Source organism: Podarcis gaigeae (assembly GCF_964106915.1).
Source record: "Podarcis gaigeae genome assembly, chromosome: 13".
Taxonomy (NCBI): Eukaryota; Metazoa; Chordata; class Lepidosauria; order Squamata; family Lacertidae; genus Podarcis; species Podarcis gaigeae.
The window spans coordinates 39920910-39946630 of NC_139689.1; the positions used below are offsets into that span (position 1 = coordinate 39920910).

General features: G+C 46.3%; 1 protein-coding gene across 2 annotated transcripts in view; it reads right to left on the bottom strand.

Moving 5' to 3' along the window:
• Window positions 1–25721, bottom strand: part of ACLY (ATP citrate lyase) — a 60064-nt gene that overhangs the window by 19259 nt on the left and 15084 nt on the right. Inside the window, exons 2-15 of one of the 2 annotated variants that reach the window (XM_083709123.1) lie at window positions 24455–24619; window positions 20720–20842; window positions 19852–19914; window positions 19309–19499; window positions 17157–17236; window positions 15318–15448; window positions 13326–13444; window positions 12290–12426; window positions 10045–10106; window positions 9484–9601; window positions 8527–8681; window positions 7132–7222; window positions 6223–6252; window positions 1599–1740 (exon numbers count right to left, since the gene is read on the bottom strand). In XM_083709123.1, coding sequence (XP_083565249.1) covers window positions 1599–1740; window positions 6223–6252; window positions 7132–7222; window positions 8527–8681; window positions 9484–9601; window positions 10045–10106; window positions 12290–12426; window positions 13326–13444; window positions 15318–15448; window positions 17157–17236; window positions 19309–19499; window positions 19852–19914; window positions 20720–20842; window positions 24455–24613 — 1601 coding nt within the window. In that variant the 5' untranslated portion in view covers window positions 24614–24619. The remainder of the gene's footprint in view (window positions 1–1598; window positions 1741–6222; window positions 6253–7131; window positions 7223–8526; window positions 8682–9483; window positions 9602–10044; window positions 10107–12289; window positions 12427–13325; window positions 13445–15317; window positions 15449–17156; window positions 17237–19308; window positions 19500–19851; window positions 19915–20719; window positions 20843–24454; window positions 24620–25721) is intronic. The other variant, XM_083709124.1, reaches the window with a different exon arrangement.

The window sequence follows — 25721 nt, forward strand, 5'->3', positions numbered from 1 at the left end:
AAGCAACAAGTGCATGAATGGCAGGGATTCTACCAGTACTATGTAAACCCCAGGACCAGGTAATGTCAAATGATGTCAAGGACCATGACACAGGCTGCAATGCACGGTAGGTGTGACTTAGATGATGCAGGAGGGTATGGGATGTACTGGGACAGAGCCGGGTTTAGGTTTGATGAGGCCCTAAGGTACTGAAGGTAATGGGGTCCTTTTATGTCCAGCTGTCCTTTGTCAACAACAAATTGTCGCTGTTTTTTGTGTTGAATATATAAAGGTAAAGGTAAAGGTACCCCTGCCCGTACGGGCCAGTCTTGCCAGACTCTGGGGTTGTGCGCCCATCTCACTCAAGAGGCCAGGGGCCAGCGTTGTCCGAAGACACTTCCGGGTCACGTGGCCAGCGTGACATCGCTGCTCTGGCAAGCCAGAGCTGCACACGGAAACGCCGTTTACCTTCCCGCTAGAAAGCGGTCCCTATTTATCTACTTGCACCCGAGGGTGCTTTCGAACTGCTAGGTTGGCAGGCGCTGGGACCGAGCAGCGGGAGCGCACCCCACTGCGGGGATTCGAACTGCCGACCTTTCGATCGGCAAGCCCTAGGCGCTGAGGCTTTTACCCACAGCGCCACCCGCGTCCCTGTTGAATATATAAAGGTAAAGGTAAAGGTACCCCTGCCCATACGGGCCAGTTGTGTCCGACTCTAGGGTTGTGCGCCCATCTCACTCAAGAGGCCAGGGGCCAGCGCTGTCCGGAGACACTTCCGGGTCACGTGGCCAGCGTGACAAGCTGCATCTGGCGAGCCAGCGCAGCACACGGAAACACCGTTTACCTTCCCGCTAGTAAGCGGTCCCTATTTATCTACTTGCACCCGGGGGTGCTTTCGAACTGCTAGGTTGGCAGGCGCTGGGACTGAACGACTGGAGCGCACCCCGCCACGGGGATTCGAACCGCCGACCATGCGATCGGCAAGTCCTAGGCGCTGAGGTTTTACCCACAGCACCACCCATGTTGAATATATACTATATGGTAATTTCTGGACCAAATAGGTATCTCAAGCCATTTGCACGTTGTGAGGCAACTGGTCCATGCAGAATGTAGGCACCCTATATATAGAAATGAGCAATCCAGTGATATTTTAGGGAGCAGGCGGGGCCCATGATTTACATCAGAGGAGCCTACACAACATAAAACATTGTTGCTGTATGTAGGTTTCATTTTATTCATTTTTTATCTTATATTTTGGAAATGTACATCCAGTTCTTTTCCTTTGAATGTTTTTGGGCCCCCAAGAGAGTGGGGCCCTAAGCTATAGCTTGTTTAGCTTATACGTAAATTCGGCACTGCACTGGTGCCTCAATTTGAGACAAGAGATGAAAGGGAATCAGATTGAAGAGGGCAAAGCACAAAAGCAATGTACAAGTTTGCAACAAAAGGGGGGGGAAAGGAAATATATAATATTTAGCAGGACAGCGCTTATCCCAGCCTAGCTACAAATTTCCACCGCCGCAGAAAAATGGCAGAAAGGAATTAAGATGCAGCAGGTAGATGCAACAGGAGCAGGTCCCCTCTCCCCCAAACGTGGGACAGAGGCGCTGCAAACATACGTGAATGGATAAACCATGGCAGCCACTGAAGGCTCGTCTCTGGAGCAGACGTAGTCGAAGTCCAGCATGCCCTGCACAGCCCGGGTCTGCATCCCCCAGACGATCGCCTTGGTGTGGCGGCTGAACAAGGTGGTGGCTTTACCTGCATGAGGGGGAAAGAGAAGACGACCCCGCCCGCCCAGGGCCAGACGTTTAACATCCATACAGAAAGGCTCCAAGCAGCAGCGCATGGCCAGGCATGCCACCGCAAAAGCCATCCCTGGTCAAGCATCTCTCTCTGCATTACAGGAAGGAGGCGCATACCAGCCATTCGTAGGAAGCGAAGCATGAGAGACAGAAAGCAGCCAAAGTCATCATCTTCTTACTGGGAAGGTTTCCTGTCTACCACCCTTCAAGGCACACACTGGCTACTCTTACAAAGATATGTAAACAAAGCTGTAAGCTTCTTCCAAAGGGGGCTCAGACAATCTTGGGGCGTTTCTGAAAATTCCCTCTTAAATGGAGATCTTGACTGACCCAACTGCTCCCCTAAATCAGTACAACGAAAAGCGTCTGCGCTTCTCACTCCTGAAGGTTGGTGGTCTCCAGAAAGAATGAGAGAAACTACAGGATGGACACAAAATAGTGCCACACACACACACACACACAGAGAGAGAGAGAGAGAGAGAGAGAGAGAGAGAGAGAGAGAGAGAGAGACTCATATTGGAAAGCTTCTGTGATCCCTAAGCACCCCCCCAGGAGAGCGAAACACTCTGAACTGAACAATTTTGGTGTGCCTCTGCACTGGACCATTCAGTGACCCCTGGTGCAGAGCCATAACAAAACTGCCCACTGCATCTCTGCAGAAGTCTCTGCTTTTCTCCAAATCAAGGGCATGCTCTAAACAGGGGCGATGGAAGGTGGGTGTGAGGGTGTCCCCTGGTGTCATGCCTGGGGTGGTGGTTACAAAATCCCCCCAGGTTGATAGGCATAGTGGTGTTCGCACCCCTGGTGGGCAGATTTTTTGTGACTGATGTGAATGTTGTCGTGAAAATCCACCCGCTGATCACGAAAATACAGCCGGCGATCAGCCTGGCATTCCCCGACAGGCAGCGCTCGAATCCCCGGCAGGCGTATTTTTGCAATCAGTGGTCAGATTTTCACAATCGGCAGTCGTGGGCAGTGCAAGTGCCGCCCGCCGATCGCGAAAATCCGACCCCACTGATCACGAAAAAAGCTCAACAACTTTGGGGCACCCTCCCTAAAAGAAGCTCAACAACTTTGGGCAACGTTCCCAAAAATTGCAATGTGGGGGGTGACAAAAAGATTTCCGCACTGGGTACCACCTGAGCTTGCTACGCCTCTGGCTCTAAACAGCAACTTGTGCAGAAGCAAGGGCGACTTCTCTCAGGGCAGATCTTATCCTCGAAAAACAAGACAAACAAAAAAACCCACAAGTATTTTCAAGTATAAGAGTGACATGCCTCTCATTTTAATTCAGCTATCAGGAGTTTTGAAATAATGCCAAAACGCCCAGCTACACGTTTCGGAGCATACCTGGAAGTGCTGAAGGGGCAGAGGGAACAACAGGCGTCCCACAGCTTTCTACACCTCCCTCCTATCTCAGAGGGATCCCCAAGGCCACTTACATAAAACAGAACCTGCTCAATATTGAAACCACAAGACTGAAAACCAGCCAACCACAGTACCAGTAAAGGATATGGGTATCTGGCTTTGTCTTGTGGTACATTTGCAGAGACTTGGGAAGCAGTGATTTGAGACTTGAAAGTTCACTAATAGCAAAGTTTGAGAGCTCCTCAATTGTAATCCCAAACACCTGACACCTGTGGGGACAGAGGAGCAACCAACAAGGTTGCCTAGTACAGTGGTGCCTCGCAAGACGAAATTAATTCGTTCCGCGAGTTTTTTCGTCTTGCGATTTTTTCGTCTTGCGAATCACGGACTTTGGAAAAGCTTCAAACATCACCAAAGTCTTCAAAAACCTCAAAAAAGGCTACCACACCGCGTGCTGTGAGTTGCTCCTCGAAGTGAATGCACGGTTTTACAAATCCGTTTCATTTGTTGAGGCATTAGGGGGAGAAGAAAACAGAAAGAAAAAAGAAAGGGGGGGTGGGGAGAGGGAGGATGGATGGGGGTGGGGTCGGGTGGCGGTGTTTCTATTATGTTTAATGTATGTAGAGTTTGGTGTCAGCGTTGCTTGTGTTGGTGAATGCACGGTTTTAAGAAAAAGGAAACAAACTTGCAAGACAAAGGAAACAAACTTGAAAGACCATAGGGAAATCCGTCTTGTGAAGCAACTCAAAAAACGAAAAACCCTTTCGTTTTGCAAATTTTTCGTCTTCCGAGGCATTCGTCTTGCAAGGTACCACTGTATTTAATTACGGAGGTGGGCAATCCCTCCATTGCAATATGTTCTTCCTGTTGTAGATACTGAAAGCTATATTAGAACTAGGAGCTGTAATGATGATTCTGAAACAGGGATGACCCTCCAGGTATTGTTGGGTTCCAGCTTCCATCAGACCTTCAAGCCAGCCTGGACAATGGTCAGGGAGGATGGAGTCAACATCTGGAGAGCATTGGGCTGAGGAAGGTTGCCCTGGTGGTTTTCATTACAATGGCAGCCACTCCATCGCCAACATGCAAACACACTCCAACGGAGGTCCCCAATCAGAGATCCCACTTACCCACCCAATGTTTCATTCTGCTGAGTGGCAGCACACAAAAGCAGCTTAAACACACCAACCAGACTTCTAAAAACCACCACAATCCACCACAAATGTTGAAGTGGGATAGGGTAAAAAAAGGGTATTTGGATGTTTATGACAGACCAAACCTTAAAGTACCTAAAGGATTGGGGGAGGGAGCAGGAAACAGAGGCAGGATGAAAACAAGGGAGAAGGGCCAAGGGAACAAGCATCCCATCTCCTATCTGGAAGGAGAAGTCCAGGATTTGATTCGCTTATTGCTGCTCTTCCATCAAGGAACGCCAGGCAAAATGCAAGAAGTTATTGTAGCGCCCTCGTCCACATGCAACGCTAAGGTAATGCTATGCAGGGGTCAGACTGCGCACGTGATTTTCGGTGTCTGCGCAGACGTGATTTTCGGCATCCGCGTCTGCACAGACGCAATTTCTGGTGCAGTGGAAGCAATCCCAGTGCTGTGCTGCACCAGTTTAGCGCAGCGCACAGGGATTCGCTGAGCGGGCAGCTCAGTTCAGGGGTGGCTCATGGGCCGGTTAAACGACCCCCCTGGGCCGCTTGTGGCTCATGGACCTTAGGTTGCCTACCCCTGTGCTATGGCTTAATGTGAGAAAGCGAACCAACATGAGAGCTCCCAGAGAGGAGACTGGGGCTCCCCAGCTGTTTCTTTGCTGTGCTAAGCTAAGCTAAGCCAAGCCATTATTTGGGCTTAGCGTGTTATCCAAACCCAGCTGGTGGTTCAGCTTCCCCAGACAAACCACAAACTGTAAGCCACAGGAAAAAAACTTGTTTTGCAATGGTTTTATTGGTGTGATCCTTCCTGGGAATATTTTGACGGAAGGTCGTTGTTGTTGTTGGAATAGTATCTTCTGTCCTATAGCACTGCATTCCTGTGAGCCTATTAAAATCATGCAGATGAAGATTCCCAACAGAAAATTCCTCAGCAAGAACAGCTTACTCTAAACTCCAGTGACTAAAGGATAAGATAGTGCCGATCAAAGAGCATGAATAGAGACAGGTAAAGATAAATAGACACAGTCTGAATTTTTGTGGAATTCCTCTTCCGCTCTTAAAAAATAAATAAATTCGCTCTGAATTTGCAGCACTGCACTAAAAACCGCTGGCTATGGACGCAGATGGGGCGCATCCGTCGATTTCTGCCCTCTGCAGTGGCGAAAGCACTATATGCCTGACATCTGCAAAGTTGGTGGCAAACCAGCTCACAATTCAATATCAGGAGGGCCAATAAAGATTGCATTGGAACTGTACCACTCTGAGAGCAAGGGAAAGGTTTAAAAAGACTTGACAATAATACCACATCAGTCTGAATATAGTCTGCACTCTTTCCCCAATTCTGGCTTGCATAAAACCTGAGACAGGTCTATAATCACTGTCTTAACAGGTAGAAAAGCTGTGATTTAAGGTGGGACCTTGTGTATAACCATTGCCCGTCCTTCTCAACAGGTGGCACTGGTTGCCAAGAGAATTGTTCATTGTGATCGGAATCCAGAGACCGTGAAAGACACTGGATGCTGCCAGCGATTTACGGTATTTTTCCTCCCCGCTTTCAAAGATATCTCATTTTAGGGTTGTGGCCTGCATTCGAGGGCGACTTATATGCAGACTAATATGGTAGTTGGTGATCACAGGCCCTTCTTTTCCCACAATTGTGTTTTAGGGGGAAAAAATAAATAAGAGGCAAGAGGGGAAAGAAGAGAGATAGAGAGAGGTGTTTTAAAAAAGCCACATTACCAGGGACAAGAGGGGACAGGGACAAACCAGGCAACAAAACTGCAAGGGTAAAGAGCAGGAATAACACCGGCCAACCCAAACCAAAAACCACACAGGACACCCGTTGGAAATTAACTGCACAAGCAGCTGGCAGCAAGGCTGGACACTGAGCTGAGCTAGTGGTGGGGTCCTACCTTGAACAGGTCTTGGAGGTGGGGACGCATCTGTTAAAGAGAGAATGACCATTGCAAGAAATCCAACAAGGCTGCCTGTCTTGGCTTTCGTCTTACATTACGCTGCTGGGGGGTGGGTGTCGGGGCAGGGGCTTAAGCGACTGCAATCTTAAGTATAGTGGTTTTCAAACCGGGTGTCTAGGAACCCAGGACCTCTTTCGAATCTTACCAGGCTAGTAGGGAAAGGGGGAAAGGTGTCAATCAATGTGGGGCGGGTGAAAACTATCATGGCAGGCAACTGGCCCAGAATCGGTGGATCTCAAACTTTGGGGCATCAACCCCAGGGATGTGCAGGGGGAGTTGGTGTGGGAGATAAAAGTTCCAGTGAAGGGAGAGGATCCCACAAGAGGCAGACCCAGAGCCACATTCCTGCAAACAGCACTGGTTTCGCATTGCAGCTGCCAGCAACAGAAGCTAAAAACCTTGCCTTGCACAAATCAGGAAGTGGGCGGTGCTATGTGCAAAGACGTTACATGCTCATATGCTGAAGGGGAGGTTTCCAGTGGAAGGCGATGCTCAGAAGATCTCCAACCCACCCACCCCGTCCCTGAATTTAAAGAAAGAAAGACAGTGATGCCTAGGGTTGTTTTTTTCTCAAGGCAAGAAACAAGGCACAACAGACCTGGTCAACGCAACATGCAAACGCGTGCTACCAAAATTATCTGCAAAATGCAGGGATTCCATGGGAAATGCTCCTTGGCAGGGCGGGGGCAGAGGGGGACGGACGGACAGACGTGGAAAGGATTCCCTGAAAATATTACGTTTCCGATTTCCACGCTCCAGCAGCCAGTGCAAAGGGAGGGCACGCAGGAATGGGAAAGCAGCACCGCGAGGGAATCTGAAGAAATGGGAGAGAAACCGGGAGCTTACCAGAAAGCGTTGTCTGCTTTGCCTTCTTTGCCGGAGCCAGATCGTCGGGTCTGCACTCAGAAAAAGATGCTGTTCTGCTTGTTGCTGGGGTCTGAAGGGGAACAGAGAAGCCAGAAAAAAGGGGGTTAGCGGCTCGCTCACACACACAGCCCAAATCCAGCCCACCAAACCACAGTGGAAGGAGATGAAATCCCTCTGCCTGCTCTTTAGAAATCTCCTCTAAAGGGCGGGAAGAGGAAACTTCCACCTCTCATCTTAGTGCTGAACGCCACAGCACCAAATCAGGAGATACTGTATTTTTCGCTCTATAAGACGCACCAGACCACAAGATGCACCTGGTTTTTGGAGTAGGAAAACAAGAAAAAATATATTCTGAATCGCAGAAGCCAGAACAGCAAGAGGGATCGCTGCACAGTGAAAGCAGTGATCCCTCTTGCTGTTCTGGCTTCTGTGATAGCTGCGCAGACTGCATTCGCTCCATAAGACTCACACACATTTCCCTTTACTTTTTAGGAGGAAAAAAGCGAGTCCTATAGAACAAAAAAAACTGTAAATCCTTACTTTTTAAGTGTAAAAGGCAACATTCCCAGCTCCATGCCAGTGCTGGAGTAGGGAGGGCTGTCTACCTAAGTGTGTGTACATTTGGTCCTGTGGTGAGCATGCATGCGTACTGAGTGTGCCTGCGTGTGATCAATGTGTGAGCTGGCATGTGACCCTTGAAGGGGTGGCTGGATCAGTGTGGGTCCACAGGCCAGGAAATAAGCCACTCTTGTGCTGTAGGATTATTATTATTTATTGCCTCCAGATCCCGCCTTTTCCCTCAAGGAGCTCAAGGCGGCCTTACAAGGTTCTCTCCTCCCTCCTTTAATCCCTCTGCAACAACCCTGTGAGGTAGGTTTCACTGAGAGGCAGTGACTAGGCCCAGGGTCACCTAGCGAGCTTTAAGGCCATCTGGAGATTTGAACCCTGGTGGGATGCAAGTGGCGCTGTGGGTTAAACCACAGAGCCTAGGACTTGCCAATCAGAAGGTTGGCGGTTTGAATCCCCGCGACGGGATGAGCTCCCGTTGCTCGGTCCCTGCTCCTGCCAACCTAGCAGTGCGAAAGCACGTCAAAGTGCAAGTAGATAAATAGGTACTGCTCCGGCAATAAGGTAAACGGCGTTTCCGTGTGCTGCTCTGGTACGCCAGAAGCGGCTTAGTCATGGTGGCCACATGATCCAGAAACTGTACGCCATCTCCCTCAGCCAATAAAGCGAGATGAGCGCCGCAAACCCAGAGTCGGCCACAACTGGACCTAATGGTCAGGGGTCCCTTTACCTTCACTCCCAGGTCCTAGTCTGACACTCTTAACCACTACGCCACACTGGCTCTCAGGATTGTAGTACCAGTCTTACCGAGGAGCTGCCGCTGGCGTTGAGGAGGAAGTTTGCCGTGTGGGCTGCCGTGGGGGGCTGGTTTGGGATGGGCCGGTGTCCCAGTGCCATGCCAACAATGGCAGTCATGTGGGTCTCCGTACCAAAGACATGGATAGGAATGCCAGTAGTTTTCCCTGAATGCAAAAGAAAAAGAGCAGAATCAGAACAGGCTGCAGCCTCCCTGCAAAGACTCACTATAGAAACACAGTCATACCTCGGGTTACAGACGCTTCAGGTTGTGTTTTTTCTGGTTATGGACCCCCGAAACCCGAAAGTACCAGAACGGCTTATGTCCGGGTTTTGGCAGTCGCGCATGCGCAGAAGCGCTAAATCACACTTTGCGCATGCGCAGAAGCGCCGAATCGCAACCCGCACATGCGCAGACGCGCCGCTGCGGGTTGTGAACGTGCATCCCACATGGATCACGTTCGCAACCCGAGCATCCACTGTACGGTGAAGTTAAAGAGAGGCCTTGCTTTATCATGGGTGCACAGCAATGACCATCACCGGTTAAGTTTAGGACTACTGGGAGAAGGTGTAAGAGAGAAGTCTTAATCTAGCAGCATTAAAAAAATGTAGCCCGAATATCAAAAGTTGGAGTTACCAAGTCTTTAATGCCCTGGGGCCTGCCACTGGTTTTTAAACAGAGAACCATGTTTTGAACTGAGCAAGCACTGGAAAGTCTGCTGGCTTTCCTTCTCCTGCTTCTGGGCTCCAGTTCAAGAGATTGGCTGAGGGGCATAAAGGTTCTTTTCATCAGCCATGCTGGAAGTCAGATGGGGAACCCCAGGGGCCATACTGAGAAACCTTTGTTGCCAGCTGTCATCAACGCTCTTTAAATGAGGCTAAGGACCGGGTTTAGAGCAAAAATAAATGAAAGCAAATGAGGAAGCAGGAAGTATTTGAAGTTTAAATAATCCTCAGGGCTTTGCTCACCTACTTCCCCCATGACTCGTAAGCCCTCCTGGTAGTTTGGGCCTCCTCTCCTCACGAAGATCCTGACCTCATGCTCTTTCAGAGGGCCCTGATAATCTTTAATAGCCCTCACAATGCCCTGCAGAAGGAAATATGAAAAACAGAGAATCATGCACAGACACTCATGGCTAGCTCTAGCTATCAAGCCAACAAAATCCACATTAACGATGCTCACACCACATCTCTCTGCCTCGCCTGATTTTGCCTCCTCTCACCGCAGAAGCTAAAGGACAGGCTACCTTGCTCAGTGCACTGCAATTAGGATGAAAGACCAGAGGCAGTACCTATTTTCTGGTCCTCGCAAGAGTACTGAACCTTATCACAGTGCTGCAACCTGCCCGAGACGAAACCTAAGTTCCCCTCAGCACTCGTACGGACAGTGCTGAGTCAACAGCCCATTCAGTTCAGTTCAAATCCACCCTGGAAACTCAGCAAAACGTAAATGTTTCTTTACCAGCCTACTCAGATGAGGATGCCAATATGAATGACCAGTGCCATGCACCTTTTCGGGATCAACTTTACCTTAAAGGTGGCAGCCACGTTGGTAAAGTTAGCAATGCTCCCTCCGATGATCAGGATTTTGCCTGTGCAAGGTAGAGAAAGGAACAAGAGGGAAGAGAAAGGAGTTGATTTGTTAAGAAATACCAGAACATAATTCTAGGCCTGGAGCGCTTTAGAAGCAGCCGATAGGCAGGAGCAGGGCTGGATTTAGGTTTAATGAGGCCCTAAGCTACTGAAGGTAACGAGGCCCTTTATATGTCCAGCTGTCCTTTGTCAACAATAAATTGTCGCTGTTTTTTGTGTTGAATATATGCTATATAGTAATTGATGGACCTGATAGGTATCTAAAGCCATTTGCACCTAACAAAATATGTATTTTATCAAAGTAGTAATTGTTGAACTGAAATACAATTAAGAAGAAGTATATTAACAGTGAAATACAATGAAGAAGTAGTATATTAATAGTGAAATAATTATTAAGCTCTAACTTAAAATGATTTTTTATTCATAACAAACTTAATAATGCAAACACGTTGGCATTTGGCAATAACAAGAGTTCCTTTAGAAACACAATTTACAAAGACTCATAATCTAGTCTCTAGAAACTTGCTATAACATGAAATAATAATAGGTGTAAATATATGATGCAAACTAATAATTATAAATAGCTTTATTAATATGAAATTAAGTGTTATAACCTGAACAATGCAATTGTAGTTAATACAATGCATTTTTTATATAATGTCAGTATCACCATAGTAGTCCACACTGTTCATTGGGACAGCAGACCTTTGTACCCTGTTACACTTAGTGAGTGTAAAAGATGGTATTTCTAGTGATATGTACATCCAGTTTTCCTTTAATTTGGGGGGGCAAGAGCTATAGCTTGTTTAGCTTATACGTAATTCCAGCACTGGCCAGGAAGATGCTCCAATATAGCTGTGGGTCATTTTAAAATAACATGCACACATTGGTTCCCTGAAGCAATTCTGAATGCACCTAGATGTCTCTGGGGGTGGAAGAAAAGCTGTCTTTTGGAAATCCCGTCGCTCATTATCACCACATTCAGCAGCAAGCAGTTGCAGGACTTAAATCCTTACCAGCTTCTTTGGAAGGTGTTATTGAAAATGCACCAGGGTAGAAGTTCTGTAGGGTCTGGTTGAGGCTAGGCCTTCCTAGAGGACCACTGGGGCAGGGAGTCTCAGTCCCCAAAGGATCTAGTTGGTTGTGGGGCCAGGAGGCCATTAAGCTTCCCCTCGGCTTTCATCGAGCCAGGTAGGAGCATTTCCAGGTCAGAAACCAGGTCCTTCCTGCTACTGTTCCTTCCTCTTGTCCCTCCTCCTCTCACCTCTCACTGACCTTCTCCTCTTTCTCCATCTGAGTTTCTCTACCTGCCAGCTCCCTCTCTTCTCTTTATCTGCTTCTCCCTCGCTTGTCGTCACATTCTTTTTCCTGGCCAATCCCGCCTGGACCATTAACTGGGTCATTTCTAGGCACTAGGATGGGTTCAAGATAACAGTGGTTCCAACGTCCGACCACCAAGGTGTTGCGTCGAAGAGCAACAAGTCTTTCTATGAAACAGCTTTCCACAGTAAACCACACTCCTGACACACAAAAGGCGCACCCAAGGTTTCTACATCCACACACAAAACACACCTTTCTCCATTCCGCATCCAAGAGACAATATCACAGTTTAGTGGCTCATTCCAGGAAGGCCAAAAATGCTCGAGGAAGGTGTGGAACATGGCTGGTCAGAGGGGGATTTGGTTGGGCATGGCCTCCTGGGCCAATCAGAATGGTCCCTGTCAGGAGCTCGGCCTACACTTGAGTAGGACCCTGGCAGAGACACATGCCCAACTGGCATGTTCTCTCCCTCCTGGTCGATCGTTTGGGAGCTTCAAAAGCTTTCTTCAGCCCGAACATCATAGCGACCGGTGCCAACAGACACCGGCACAATTAGGGATCCGTAGAGTTTGCACATCGTGCATAACAGACCTCAGCAACTCAGCATTTTGGCTAATCTACTTTATTTGCATATTAACACACACGCAGCACTGCAACATGGCTCCCTCTCTCTCTAGCATCAGACAGCAAAGAGAAAAAGAATGAGTAGCTTAAACATTCTGTCTCCGTGACTTCCCACTCTGTGGAGTCAAAACATACACCATCATGTGATAGACAACAATCCCATGACTGCAATCATGGAGCAGGAATTCTAACAGTCCCCAGGCTTGAGGTGCCACCCACCCCACACGTTCTCTTTTACCTTCTGGGTGCTTTTCCCGTGTCATGAGGGAGAGGATAGTCTTGGCATAGTCGTAGGTCTGCTGTTCACTGGGAGCTCCAGAATATTCGCCATAGTTGGCGAGTTCGTTCACCCCACCAAGGTCACAGATGGTGTCACTAAGTGGAAGGCACACAAGTGATATTAAGAAGGTTTAGTCAGCGAAACTAAGGATGCCTATAAGGCCCGGTGGAAAGCGGAGCAAGAACGAGGCTGCGTTCCTAGTTCACGACGAGGAACTGAGGCAAGAGCATCAGCTATCCTGGCTGAACTGCTCTTCAGAGTCAGAAAATTCTGCCACAGTAGTTAAATAAAATGTCCACTTGACAACACGGTAGCTCAGCCAACAGCGGGAGGTGGTGGTGGGGTTTTGAACTTTGCAGAAACAGAGAAGCCAGTTTAGTTAGCGAGGATTAGAACCCGCTTAGCAGAATTGAAGTGTGTGCATGCGTATCAAATTATCTTGCATAAAATATGCTCGGCTTCCCAAAGTTAAGTGTTGGTAAGAATTTACCCAGCAGTGGTCATAACTGAGCCTAAGCACAGTTTCTTCCAGCCACCATGGCAACTGGAGAAAAATGTGGCAGGACCACCATGCCTCTGAAGCATTGATAGGTGAAGCCGTGCTCCACAAGCCTAAACACCTGAGAATTCTCACTATACATTTTTGCTACAACTGCATTTTGAAAGCAAAGCAAAAATGGCAGAGATTCCCAGGGTGGCAAATCATGTCTCAGGTTATCAGTCTGTGTATTTATATGGAATATGTTGTCTAAGGCCTAAGCATAGGATCCATTTCAGGGACAGCAAAATCTCCTAAGTATTAAGGGCAATGTACCGCCGAAAGAGTTCCAGGGACCTCTCAAAAGTCTCTTCATTCCATTCCAACAATGATTAACCCGTGTGGGATGATTGGGCAAGGAAGAGCAAACGATGACTAATCAAAAGATGGAACTTGGAGTTTAGGATGAACCATACATTATTCAGCTGCCACTCCCACAAGATATGTGCTTGGTACCTGTACACTACGGAGGCGCCGCCTCCAGCCACCATGGTCCATATTCTGCCTTTGGGATTCAAGATGGTCAACTTTAGGCTGGCTCCACTCTTGGCGTCTAGGTCAGCAATATAGGCTTCCTGCAGACAAGAGCCCGCATATTATTAGAATCAAAACTTCTAAGGACAAAACAGTAAACTCCGCATTTCTCTCATAACACAAAGCCAGGGGCATTTGTGGGGGGAAATAAAGGTGGAGCAAGTAATCCTTTCCCCATATTTCCATTTCCCCCCACAAATGTCCGTAGATCAATTTAAATGACACTCGCTCACTCATTGAGTTATGAAGCCAGATAAATGTCTTTTCTGGAGTCAAAATGGGGCAAGGTGCACATCTTTGCACTCATTTCTGTGTTTTCAAACACATATATTGAAACCAAGGTTTCCAAAGATAAAATCTAGTCCCACCCAAACAGAAGAAGACGCCTTCACCCCGGTATGGCTCCCCTTTATCACATACACAGCCCAACAGGACAATGACAATAATCCACCAACAGCATACAAATCAATATGGCTAACCTGATCCAAAACACCCACCCACCTCAATCACACACGAAAACAAAGATCACCACAGCCAATCACAAGCAAACAATCACACCCTAAGCCAACCCCAACCTCTCTCACCACCAAAGGAACACAAGTGAACAACACAAGCAACACTGACACCAAACTCTACATACATTAAACATAATAGAAGGGATGGGTGGCAGTGTTGAAAGCAGCAAAACTCTATCTGCTCAGTAGTACTTCAATAGCATTCCCCAGTGGTGTTTGATGGGGGCAGAGGTACTGAGGATAACAATGTTGGAGGGATTCAGCCACTGCCTGGACTGGGGTTTCTCTTCAAAGTATCAAGACACTAAAAAAAAACCCCATTATTATTATTATTATTATTATTATTATTATTATTATTATTTCTAAAAAAGGCAGCTAGGTATCAGTTGTGTTTGGTCCTCCAGGGATAATGGACCCCTGTGCTTGCCCCACCCTGTCAAGTATGGATACCAGACTTGTCATCCTGGCAATTTTATATTGTGAGGTGCTATGGGAATCTGACAAATTATAGTTAACTTATTCCAGGCCAATGTAAATCTCTGGTGCAAATATTAGAACTGAAGAGGAAGGAAGTTGGACTACCCCAGGTCCCAAATAATGCTGTAGAAGCACCCCCCAAAATGAGAGAGAGGAAAACCAGTGGAAAACAGGAGAAGTGCTTTCTGTTCATCTCCAAGGCTAGCCAAACTACCACAGCTACCACTGGAGGGACGGACGAAAGAACCGATGTTCAAGAAAGGTGTACAAAGAAAAAGGGGGTTGATGAAGTGATTAGGTAGGGGCCCAAACCTCAGTTAACAACAGAGATTGAGCCTTCCTATGGGAAATGCTCCTATCCTGTGCATTTTGAGAACATTCATTTCGGTTCTTGCAGAGGCCAGACCCAAATTCATTAACATTCTTGACAAGTGTAGAGTCTAAGAGTCTTCATTAGTGCCTGGCAAGGGGGATGATTCAGTGAGGTAAAAAAACTCATCCATTAGAAACATGGCCAAATTGAGTTAAGTGTCAGCACTTGAGCCATAACACACTAATGGGGATTGGCGGGCAGGAAAGAAAAGAGGTATCTAAATGGATTTCTTGGCTAGACAACAATTCTTTTTTAAAAAAAAAAAAAAAACAACCTTCCACCTTGGTTTGTATTTTGTGCAATTGCTGTAATTACTAAATTAAGAAATGCCAGAGCATCAGATAAACGCTGGAGACATTCTGCCAAACAACAAGACACAGGGGATTTTGGGAGACCAAAGTGGGACCAAACTGTTCTGATGGGAATTCGGATTTCGAGATGGAGGCTTTTTTGCACGTTAGCTGAAGTCAAGCAGCCTCACGCTCAACAGAACACGCTTAGGCTACCTTAATTCCCTAACACCACCCTAAGAGCAGCCCTTTTCTTTACCTCTGGATAAGCTTCTCTTCCAAAGGGAGGGGGGAAATCCACATCGCCCCATTTCACTTTGCAGATATAGTCAGCCGTTGCGTCGATCTTCGCAGCAAGGTCAAGAACATAAACGCCATCTGCGGTTACAACTTTGTTGGTGAAGGGAGAGGGGGAGACAGAAGAAGAAGGTCAGCATGAACCAGCTAACAAGGAAAAACGAATGGAAAACATCTAGTTTCAAGGTGTTGCCTAGGTAGGAAATGGTTCTCAATTTCATGGGGTCTTTCCCTGTTGAGTGCTGAAACAGATCCACCATCATAGCACAACCAGCACCTTCCAATGGCTGGGGCACACTTCTGGATTAAATCTGGACGCAGAAAAGACATGGGTGGCTAACATCTACCCAAGACCCACAGCCAGTCCATGCTGAACAAGGTCAACTCCATACATGGTCACTTTCTGTGATATTTATGTGCCAAAGTGCCTTTTAGTCTGCAGCAAACTACTTCTGACCATTATGAACATGGCTGCAGGCTGCTTCACATTGCAGGAGTACCCCAGAAAACAAAACACAAAAAAAGCATCCAAAGACTCAGAACAAAACCTTTACTTAGAAAATAAACACAGTGGATCCTGAAGTATTTTTTAAAAATGTGTCTCCCTCTGGGCCTGAGAGAGGAGCTAGACTTTTCCCTTTTATCTTTACTGGGTGAAAGGCCAGTAACATTGCGTAACACATGAATAAGCCAACTTTCACTGAAGAGAAATGTGCTCTCTTACAAATACCTCTCTTACAACTATCTCCTGAATGCATTAAGTGTATAATAGTTTAATGATGATCTGTGGGTCGTCCCCCCCTCCTTTTTCATGAAGACACCTGGGTCTGGTTATTAAGTATTTAGTTCTTTTAATCTGAGAGGTGGGTTTTTAGTGGCTTTTTTTGTTATTTGTTTGATTGTATATTTCAATTAAGGATGTTTTAATATTACGTGTATTTTAATTGTGGGTTGATTTTATAGTTGCAAACCACTTGGAAGCCATATTGGCATATAAGCAGTATGTATATTTAACAACAACAACATGATGTGGCAGGCAAATTTGTCATCCCCTCCCCCACCTCTGACCCACCACAGGCCAAAAGAAGCCCCTGGGAATTATGGAGCTGGGGGGAAGGAAAGTCACACATCATGTAATACACCAACCATGCCTGCTACATGCAGGCAAGGATGCAGTGAATTTGCACAATATATACTGTCAAATAAAATTCCTGGATAAATAAAAATATTAAGTGATCCTCAGAAATAAAGGATGCTACATGTTCTGGTCAAAGTGGATTTCTCAGGACCAGACTAGATGTGACGCTAAACATCACTGTTCTTCATCATTCACCCTCTTTTTTTGTTTATTTTATTTTTTAAAAAAGCTGGGAGGGGACACGGTTGTTATTTTAAACTCACAAGGGAGGGAGAATGACGACAGCGCATTTTATATTGCATCTAGTTTGACCCTCGTTTGATTTACAGAAGTTGAAGATTTGTTCTTCTACACTGTTGGCGAAGACTTCGGTTTCTGGTGGCTTGCGAGAACTCGACATCAAAATTAATCTCTGGAAAGATTCGCTTGCATCAGCGCTCTCAAAGACTGATGGACACTTTCTACGCTCCCTGTTTGTGGAGGAGGTCTAATTTAAATTACTCTGACAAGAACAAGTTCATGGAAACGCATTGCCTGTCTGCAGCGAGCGGCCCGTGCTCCATCTTCATTTTCTATTCCACCACACTTCGCCGTATAATTGAGAACTGCAGAATGAATGAGATGTGGACCTTTCATGGAAAACAACAGAGAGAGAGGAATTACCTAGCGGATTGATTTCCAGGTACGTAAAATATAAGTCTTCATAAAGATTGAAGAGGCCAGAGATGAAGCTCGCCAAGACACTATATAAAGAAGGCAGAAACACACACAAAATGGGCAAACAGACACGCACACAGAGACAAATTCATCAAAACCAAATGGGGGTACACCAAAGACACTTCACATTGTGCCTGTTACACAGCCCTATTGTTAGTTCCTTCAGTCTGTTTGCCGTCAGTCCAGCTGAGGTTTCAGACGCCCAGGCCTGAATGAGTCAGACATTGGGACTGCGTCGCCCGCCATCGCGATCCCTCCCTAAAGGCCATTTATTATCCGCCTGAAGACGACATTAAAAGGAAAGCAGGCTCCTTCAAAATGTCAGCAGGGCACCTCCATGTCGAGAAAAGGATTTTTTAGTGTAAAAAGAAAAGAAAAAGGGGGGGAAAGAACCCAGCTGTTCACCACCACAGAAACAAAAAAAGGACAGGAGAAAAACAGAGGATGCTTTCTCTACCATCCTTTGTGAATACTAAGGCTGCTTTTCTTAAAAGACCACAGGTGGACTTCAGACAATTATGCTCGCCTTAGCAAGCAGCACTTCCCCTCTAGCGAGCTGCTGGCCTTCCTCTAGACTTCAAAGCCGCAGAGGCAGGTGAAGGGTTGTCCCGTGGGTTGCGCTGCAGTCCCTGCCACTACACCAGCTCCTACGCTGAGATGAAGGCTTGGGGGTTGTTTGGTCAAGATGCCTAAAGAGCCTTTGCCATGCAGGGCCCAACAGGAAACCCTCCCTGGGCCGGCTTTTCTTGCTACAGCAAGGAACGCAGGCGGAGGAGAGCTGGGCACTGCTACCCAAAGTTGTTCAGGGCACCTTCAAGCATTGTTGTCCAGAAGCGTATGCTCCCCTATCCACTGGTGTCTCCCATGGGAATGGCTGGTTGGAGGGGATCTTGTCCAGAGAGGGGCAGAGAGGGTGAAGCAAGTGGCGACTACAAGCTTTCGTTCAAGCCCAGCCAACCACTATAGGGCTGGCCTGCTCCAGCCACAGGTATACCCGGGCCTTGAGCGTGGAAGTCCTGCCTGACAGCTTCAGATGCTAGAGGAGGAAAATAACTGAAATCTGATACCTCAGGTTGAAGTTGCTTCAGGTTGAGCATTTTCGGGTTGCGCTCCGCGGTGACCCGGAAGTAACGGAACGCGTTACTTCCGGGTTTCGCCACTCGCGCGTGGGCAGATGCTCAAAATGACGTAACACGCATGCGCAGAGGCAGCGAATTGCAACCCGCAGACGCGGGTTGCGTTTGCTTCAGGATGCGAACAGGGCTCCGGAACGGATCCCGTTCTCATCCAGAGGTACCACTGTACTGAAAAGCAGTTCCTTCCTGTCCCTTTAAACTAAAGCTGGCCCAGGAGCATTTTCCAAACACTTCCCGGTTCCCTCTGCCTACCATCTACAATGGTACCCTGCTTTGCAACCATTTTGGATTACAACCACGTCAAACCCGGAAGTGCGTGTCCCCTTTTTTGCATTACAACCCTTTTTTTTAATTACAACTTTTTTTTTTTTTGAGGCCCCATTGGCGAAAGCGCACCTTGGGTTACAACCTGTTTTGGTTTACAACCGGGCCTCCGGAGCGGATTCTGGTTGTAAACCAAGGTACCACCGCGTTATGGGAGGGAGAAACAGCAGCAGGGATGCATCGCCCAGCCCTAGTGAGTGAAGCCAGATACCTCCCTGGCTCTTGCGCAAACGAGGAGCGTCAGTGCTTCGTTAAAACTGCTCAGATGGGGGATGGGAAGCCTTCCTCCACCACCCCCAGCTGAGCAAGCCCCAATACTGCTCAGGTTCACGAGTGGCAGGGGGCTTCCTCAAGGGCATAGGCAGATGGAGTCCAAGAAGGTGCTCACCAGAACCTTCTCGGGATCTGCCTGCCTGCCTGCCTGCCTAAGCCTTTTCCATCCGCAGGCAACTGGAGCTGGTGCGATCTGAACGCCATACCGGTTTCGGACAACTTATCAATATATTGCCCAGCTCTCCTCGGGGGGGGGGGGGAAGAGCTGGGTTACCTAGCCTGCACAGTCATGTAAAACACGACTGTCCATAACCCACAATTAACATTTTAATATATGTATAAATAGAGCAAGATTTTAGAATTACTCTCTCTTGTTCGGCGGGGCATGTGCCAGTAGATGCTTCTTGACACTGGGCTCGTCCAACTTCTCGTCCACGCGCACCAGCAGCTTCTGAGCCTTAGTGTCAACATCCCCCACATCCACGCCGCCCTCGTGGTAGAACAGCACGTAGTCTCCCTCGCGGGCTGCGTAAATGCACACGTAGAATTCCTCCGCCTGTGGATTTGAGACACCGGGATGGTAAAGGTTTTACCAGACCAAAGACCAGCAGAGCTTTTTGCGTTTTCGGAACCAATGGAAGTATATGAATGAGAACACGGGGAGGCTGAGAGCTTCCGATACCCCTCTCTGTAACAGTGTTCGTTACCTCAAGACAAGGTTATCCAATTTCTCTGCCAAGGTTTTCAAAATTATTTGGTTTGATTCAACTCCATGGGGAATCAACTCCATGGGGAAAAGAGTCCTGGAGGAAAGGAGCTGCAACCTTTATGATGCAAGACTAATGCTGTGCTCCCCCAATAACTGTTATGCGTACAAATCTCTGCTTGCGCGTACAAATAAAACTAACCTGTTTGTGTGGTACGAAAGGCTCTATCAAGAAGTTCTTTAGTATGCCCTTAGCTTTGGCAATCTGTGAAAAATGAGAAACAAACATACTCTGAATGAGAAGCCCCACCCAGATATTGAAAACAAGAGGTATTATTAACCCCTGCATTATGAAGTGCTAAATTCTCACAAAATTATTATTTCCCTGCCCCTCACCCTAAGTTCCCAGGGTGGGTTACCACATTAAAGCACAATACTAAAAACAGTTTAAAATAACTTTCGTTGTCCCCGAGAGGGGGCAATGACAATAAAGATATTTATTATTATTATTATTATTATTATTATTATTATTATTATTATTATTATTATTATTATTATTAAATTACATAAATAAGGTGGGTCTTAAAAAGATACACCTCAAGTATCAAAGGCCACGGTAAAGAGGTGTGTCTTCAGCATTCACCAGAAGCCACCGTATTTTTCGCTCTATAAGACGCACCAGACCACAAGACGCACCTAGTTTTTGGAGGAGGAAAACGAGAAAAAAAAATATTCTGAATCTCAGAAGCCAGAACAGCAAGAGGGATCGCTGTGCAGTGAAAGCAGCAATCCCTCTTGCTGTTCTGGCTTCTGTGATGGCTGTGCAGCCTGCATTCGCTCCATAAGATGCACACACATTTCCCCTTACATTTTAGGAGGGAAAAAGTGAGTCTTATAGAGCAAAAAATACGGTATATTAATAAAGGTGCCTCAGTTCCACAACTTAGTGGGCTGCCACGGAAAATGCCTTCAAGGTCATAAATTAATCTTGTCGCTTTTTATTTGCTTCGTTAGTATCCTGCCCGTCCTCGGTTAAGCAGGTGGGGCAGAAAAATAATGGCAACACTCACTGTGGTTTCATGTCCGAGACGAGGCTTCAGCCAGGCCTTCACCTGTTCCAGGTCAAGATTCACCCCCACCAAGCCAAGTTTGCCACGCCGCTTTATCAGCTGATCAGGCTTCACCACAAGACGCTGGGATTTGGAAAAAACAACAACAACAACAATCTTTATTATGGTCCAGAGACCCAACAAATCGTTACAAAGCAATACACATTTCATACAGCCTACCTCCAGGTTAAACAAGCATTTTGTTCAGAATATAGGGATCATTGGTTCTTGCAACCACAGATAAAAAATTTGCCACTGCTAATGTTCTAGCAAAAGGAAAACCAAAACTGGAAAACTATCCCTCCAGGTGATAAGTGAAAAATCTGCAAACAACTTGCCAGTTTCCGAGAAGGGCGAGGCCTAGTTTAGGTTCTCGTATGCTCTTCATGCAAAGAGGTCACATAGCAGAAATAACAAAGAAACCGGCACAGCTAAGATCATAGATAAGTGTTGCTTCCTGGAAGCAATCTGAATGACTGGCAGAATCCGAGACCTGGGAGAAGAATCAGTGGAAGAGGACTGGAAGAAGTTTAAAGACTATCTGCAGAAACACTGCAAAGTTTATGAATGTTAAAATAATGTTGGATTTGGAAATAATAAGACATTAGTGATATAGCTTAAAAAAGTATACAAAATGCAACAGAAAAGGAGGAAAGATTAAAGTGATATTATGTCGAAAGTGAATAATATTATAAAGGTGTTTAAGTACGAGGAGAAAAGATTGGTGACATAATAGAATGAACTTAATAATTAGAAATGAGATCTGAAAGAGGGTAAGGATTTGCTGTATCTGATTGGGTAAAGAGGAACACAAAAAAGGGAGGCGTGAGGAAGTCAAGAAAGGAAGTTAATTAAGTATGATCGAAAAAGTTGGAGTTTTTATGTTTTTGTATTTGGTTGGGTGGAACTTTTCTTTACTGTATTCTATATTCTAGTGTTTTGATCTGTTCTATGTGTATTTTTGATTATGTTTTATTTCTTTTTACATTCTTTTTACTTTTGTGGTGGTTATGTACTTTTCTTTTTTGTAAAAACCTAATAAATATTTTATTTTATTTTTAAAAAAGGAAGCAATCTGCACACATTTTTAGCACACGAAAGCAGTCACAACTGTGCAGGCATTGCTTTTTCCTCATGGCTTAATAATAATAATAATAATAATAATTTATTTATACCCCACCCTCCCCGGCCAGAGGAGGGCTCAGGGCGGCTTACACCAGTAAAATTATAATAAAAACATAATAGAGGGGGGAAGAAAAGGGGGGGAAAACAATTTAAAATACGGGTTAAAATACAACTTAAAATGCAGTCTCATTTTAATAGTAGCCCATAAATCAAAACCATAAGAGGAGGGAACATAAGGGTCAGACTGAGTCCAAACCAAAGGCCAGGCAGAACAGCTCTGTCTTGCAGGCCCTGTGGAAAGATGTCAAGTCCTGCAGGGCCCTGGTCTCTTGTGACAGAGCGTTCCACCAAGTCAGGGCCAGTGCTGAAAAGGCCCTGACACTAGTTGAGACCAATCTAACCACCTTGCGGCTCGGGACCTCCAAAGTGTTGTCATTTGTGGAACTTAAGGTCCTCTGCGGGGCATACCAGGAGAGGCGGTCCCGTAGGTACAAGGGTCCTGGGCCGCATAGGGCTAGGACAGTTGGCTGACAAAATATTCAAAAATCATTCCTTCTTTTTTAAATTAGAAAGACGACAAAACTATTGTGATCATCGGCAGCTTCGATTCCTTACCCTAGTTACAGAAACAAATCAAGTTAGCTGTTAATATTAAAACGTTAACAAGCCTGGATAGCTCAGTTGGTTAGAGAAGGCATCCCCAAACTCGGCCCTCCAGATGTTTTGGGACTACAATTCCCATCATCCTTGACCACTGGTCCTGTTATCTAGGGACGGTGGGAGTTGTAGTTCCAAAACATCTGGAGGGCTGAGTTTGGGGGTTAGAGCGTGGTGCTGATAATGCCATGGTTGAAGGTTTGATCCCCTTATTATGGGACAGCTAGATATTCCTGCATTGCGGGGGGGGGTGCTTGGATTAGATGATTCTACGGCTCCCTTCTAACTCTACAATTCTGTGATTCACAGTATTTGACCAGCCAGTTGCATGTTTGGGGTGCAAACTTTAACGGGCACAGAATCTTAGGTCCTCTGTGTCACCACCTTGGGAAGTTTTAGGGCCTCGCCCCAGTTTGTGCAAGGAGACATCCCGTCCCCAGTTCCTTTCTATAGCTTGATCTCCTGGCTGCCATCCAGTTTAATCACATTTAGCCAAGCACAGATCTGCCACACAGTCCCATTTTTCTCTCTGATGGAAGGCAGCTGTACTGCTGGCTAATTAAATACCCTGCACTTAGCTATGTGAGTCAGTGGCTGGCATGCCTCAGCGAGGAGAATATAGTTTTCTGTGAGCTTTGCCGGAAGGTAGCAAGGGCTCCGGGTGGCTTTCTGAATTAATTCAAGGATTAATAGGATCCTTAAAGTGGCAGCTGGAAGAAATATTTTCGGATCCTTACACGCTGGCATGCGGTTATGTTAGGGGACTCGCTCCCCTGTGGTGAGTGGAATTACCTACAGCTGACCGGACAGGGAAGTGGAACAAGCACCAATGCATTTAAGGGGAGGCAATTTATGTATTCTTATTCTTATTATCATTATCTTTTATAACTAAGACCTTAAGAAAACAAGGGTCTATTTCAGGACCAAGGTAAGCATGACGAATGCCAGCACATAGGGGGACCAAACTCTTCTTGCCCATGGGCAAAAAGTTCAGCCTATTCTGTATCCAGGGCAGCTGTTTATCAGCTCCATCTGGTACGCAGGCTGAGACCCTACCTGCCCACGGACTGTCTCGCCAGAGTGGTGCATGCTCTAGTTATCTCCCGCTTGGACTACTGCAATGCGCTCTACGTTCGGCTACCTTTGAAGGTGACTCGGGAACTACAACTAATCCAGAATGCGGCAGCTAGACTGGTGACTGGGGGCGGCCGCCGAGACCACATAACACTGGTCTTGAAAGACCTACATTGGCTCCCAGTATGTTTCCGAGCACAATTCAAAGTGCTGGTGTTGACTTTTAAAGCCCTAAATGGCCTCGGCCCAGTATACCTGAAGGAGCGTCTCCACCCCCATCGTTCTGCCCGGACGCTGAGGTCCAGCGCCAAGGGCCTTCTGGCGGTTCCCTCATTGCGAGAAGCAAAACTACAGGGAACCTGGCAGAGGGCCTTCTCGGTAGTGGCGCCCACCCTGTGGAATGCCCTCCCATCAGATGTCAAAGCGATAAATAACTACCTGACATTCAGAAGACATCTTAAGGCAGCCCTGTTCAGGGAAGTTTTTAATCTGTAATATTTTAGTGTATTTTTTGTTTCTATAGAAGCCACCCAGAGTGGCTGGGGAAACCCAGCCAGATGGGCGGGGTACAAATAATAAATAATAATTATTATTATTATTATTATTATTATTATTATTATTATTATAGCCTGCTTTGGAGAGCTCCTCTTCCTCCATCACATTAGAGTGGCTGGAGTCCTTTATGTAAGCGTTCCTGATGCTGATGAACTTTCAGCTGTGTACGTTCCATTGTCTGTACACCAAGGAGGCTTAAAGGCATTTTGTTCTGGGCCTGTATAGCTTCTTACTTTATGGGTTCTTGCTTTGTGTGTTACAACAACTACAGCCGGTTCTGCTCACCTCAGTCAGGAGCCAGGGGTGATCTTGGATTAGCCGATCCCAGTCGGTATCAGGAGTCACTCTGGCATATCTGAAGCGGTTCTGGATGGCTGAAGACGTGCAGATGTATTTGTACAAGAATTCCTTCCCCGTCTGCTCCGAAATTGCTTTGGCGGACATGGCTACCTAATGCAAATGTTTTTAAAAAAAGGATACACCTAGGTCAGTGATTTTGTTTTATTTTTATTTTTTAAATTTTTATTGGAATTTTATTTACAACATAACATAAACCCCCACCCCCCCAAATACACAAATCCACCCTCGTTAAACGTGAACATAACATACAATGAGCATAATATACAACAATATGAATAACCAAATAAAAGACTTCCTTTATCCTGTATATGGCCTCCTTGTAAACTGTTTCCTTTATGAATAATTATTAAGATTTTTCTAATTATAACTTAAATATCCACAAAGTCTCCTGCAGAAATTAACAAGTCCAGGTACGTATTTTAGGGCACTGTTTTGTGAAGTATTTTCTGCATTTTCCCCATGCTTTCTGAAACTCTTGTCTAGTGTGATCTCTAAATTACATTCTAGCATTTACATTTTTCATCAGAACCTTTTAAAATCACTGACCCACTAGATCACACTAGGTCAGTGATTTTTAAAGGTTCTGATGAAAAATGTAAATCCTAGAATGTAAATTAATACAGCCTTTGATCTGGAGGTACTGCTTCCCAGCAGAGTCCCCAATGGTAGTCATACTGAGGTTTGGGGGGGGGGGGGGAAATCATGTAATACAATATTCCTAATGGGCAGGACCACTCGAAATGCAGGGGGGGGGACAGAATGCATGGATGCTCCCCTTTGTAAAACAAACTGGAGTGATGGCACATAAGAGCTTCTCTCCTCCAAGGCAGAAGTGACTGCCTTTTCCCCAAATTCAAGGTCACACCCACACCTTAAAGCACATGGGCTTCCCCAAAGAATCCTGGGAACTGTAGTTTATCCCTTACCGAGTCTTAATTCCCAGCGCTCTTAATAAACTACAATTCCCAGGATTCTTTGGGGGAAGCCATGTAATTTAAATGTATAGTGCAAACGTTACCCCGTCTGAATTTTCAGTCCCACTGTGGTTTTTTGGCTTTTGGTGAGCCCACTCTGTGCCAATAACCAAGTCGAGGCCAAATAAAGCTTTCCAAAAAGAATATGGAAGTTCAAAAGCATTTGACCATGCTCTCAACCCATTAGTCCCAGAAACGTACAAATATGTATAATATTT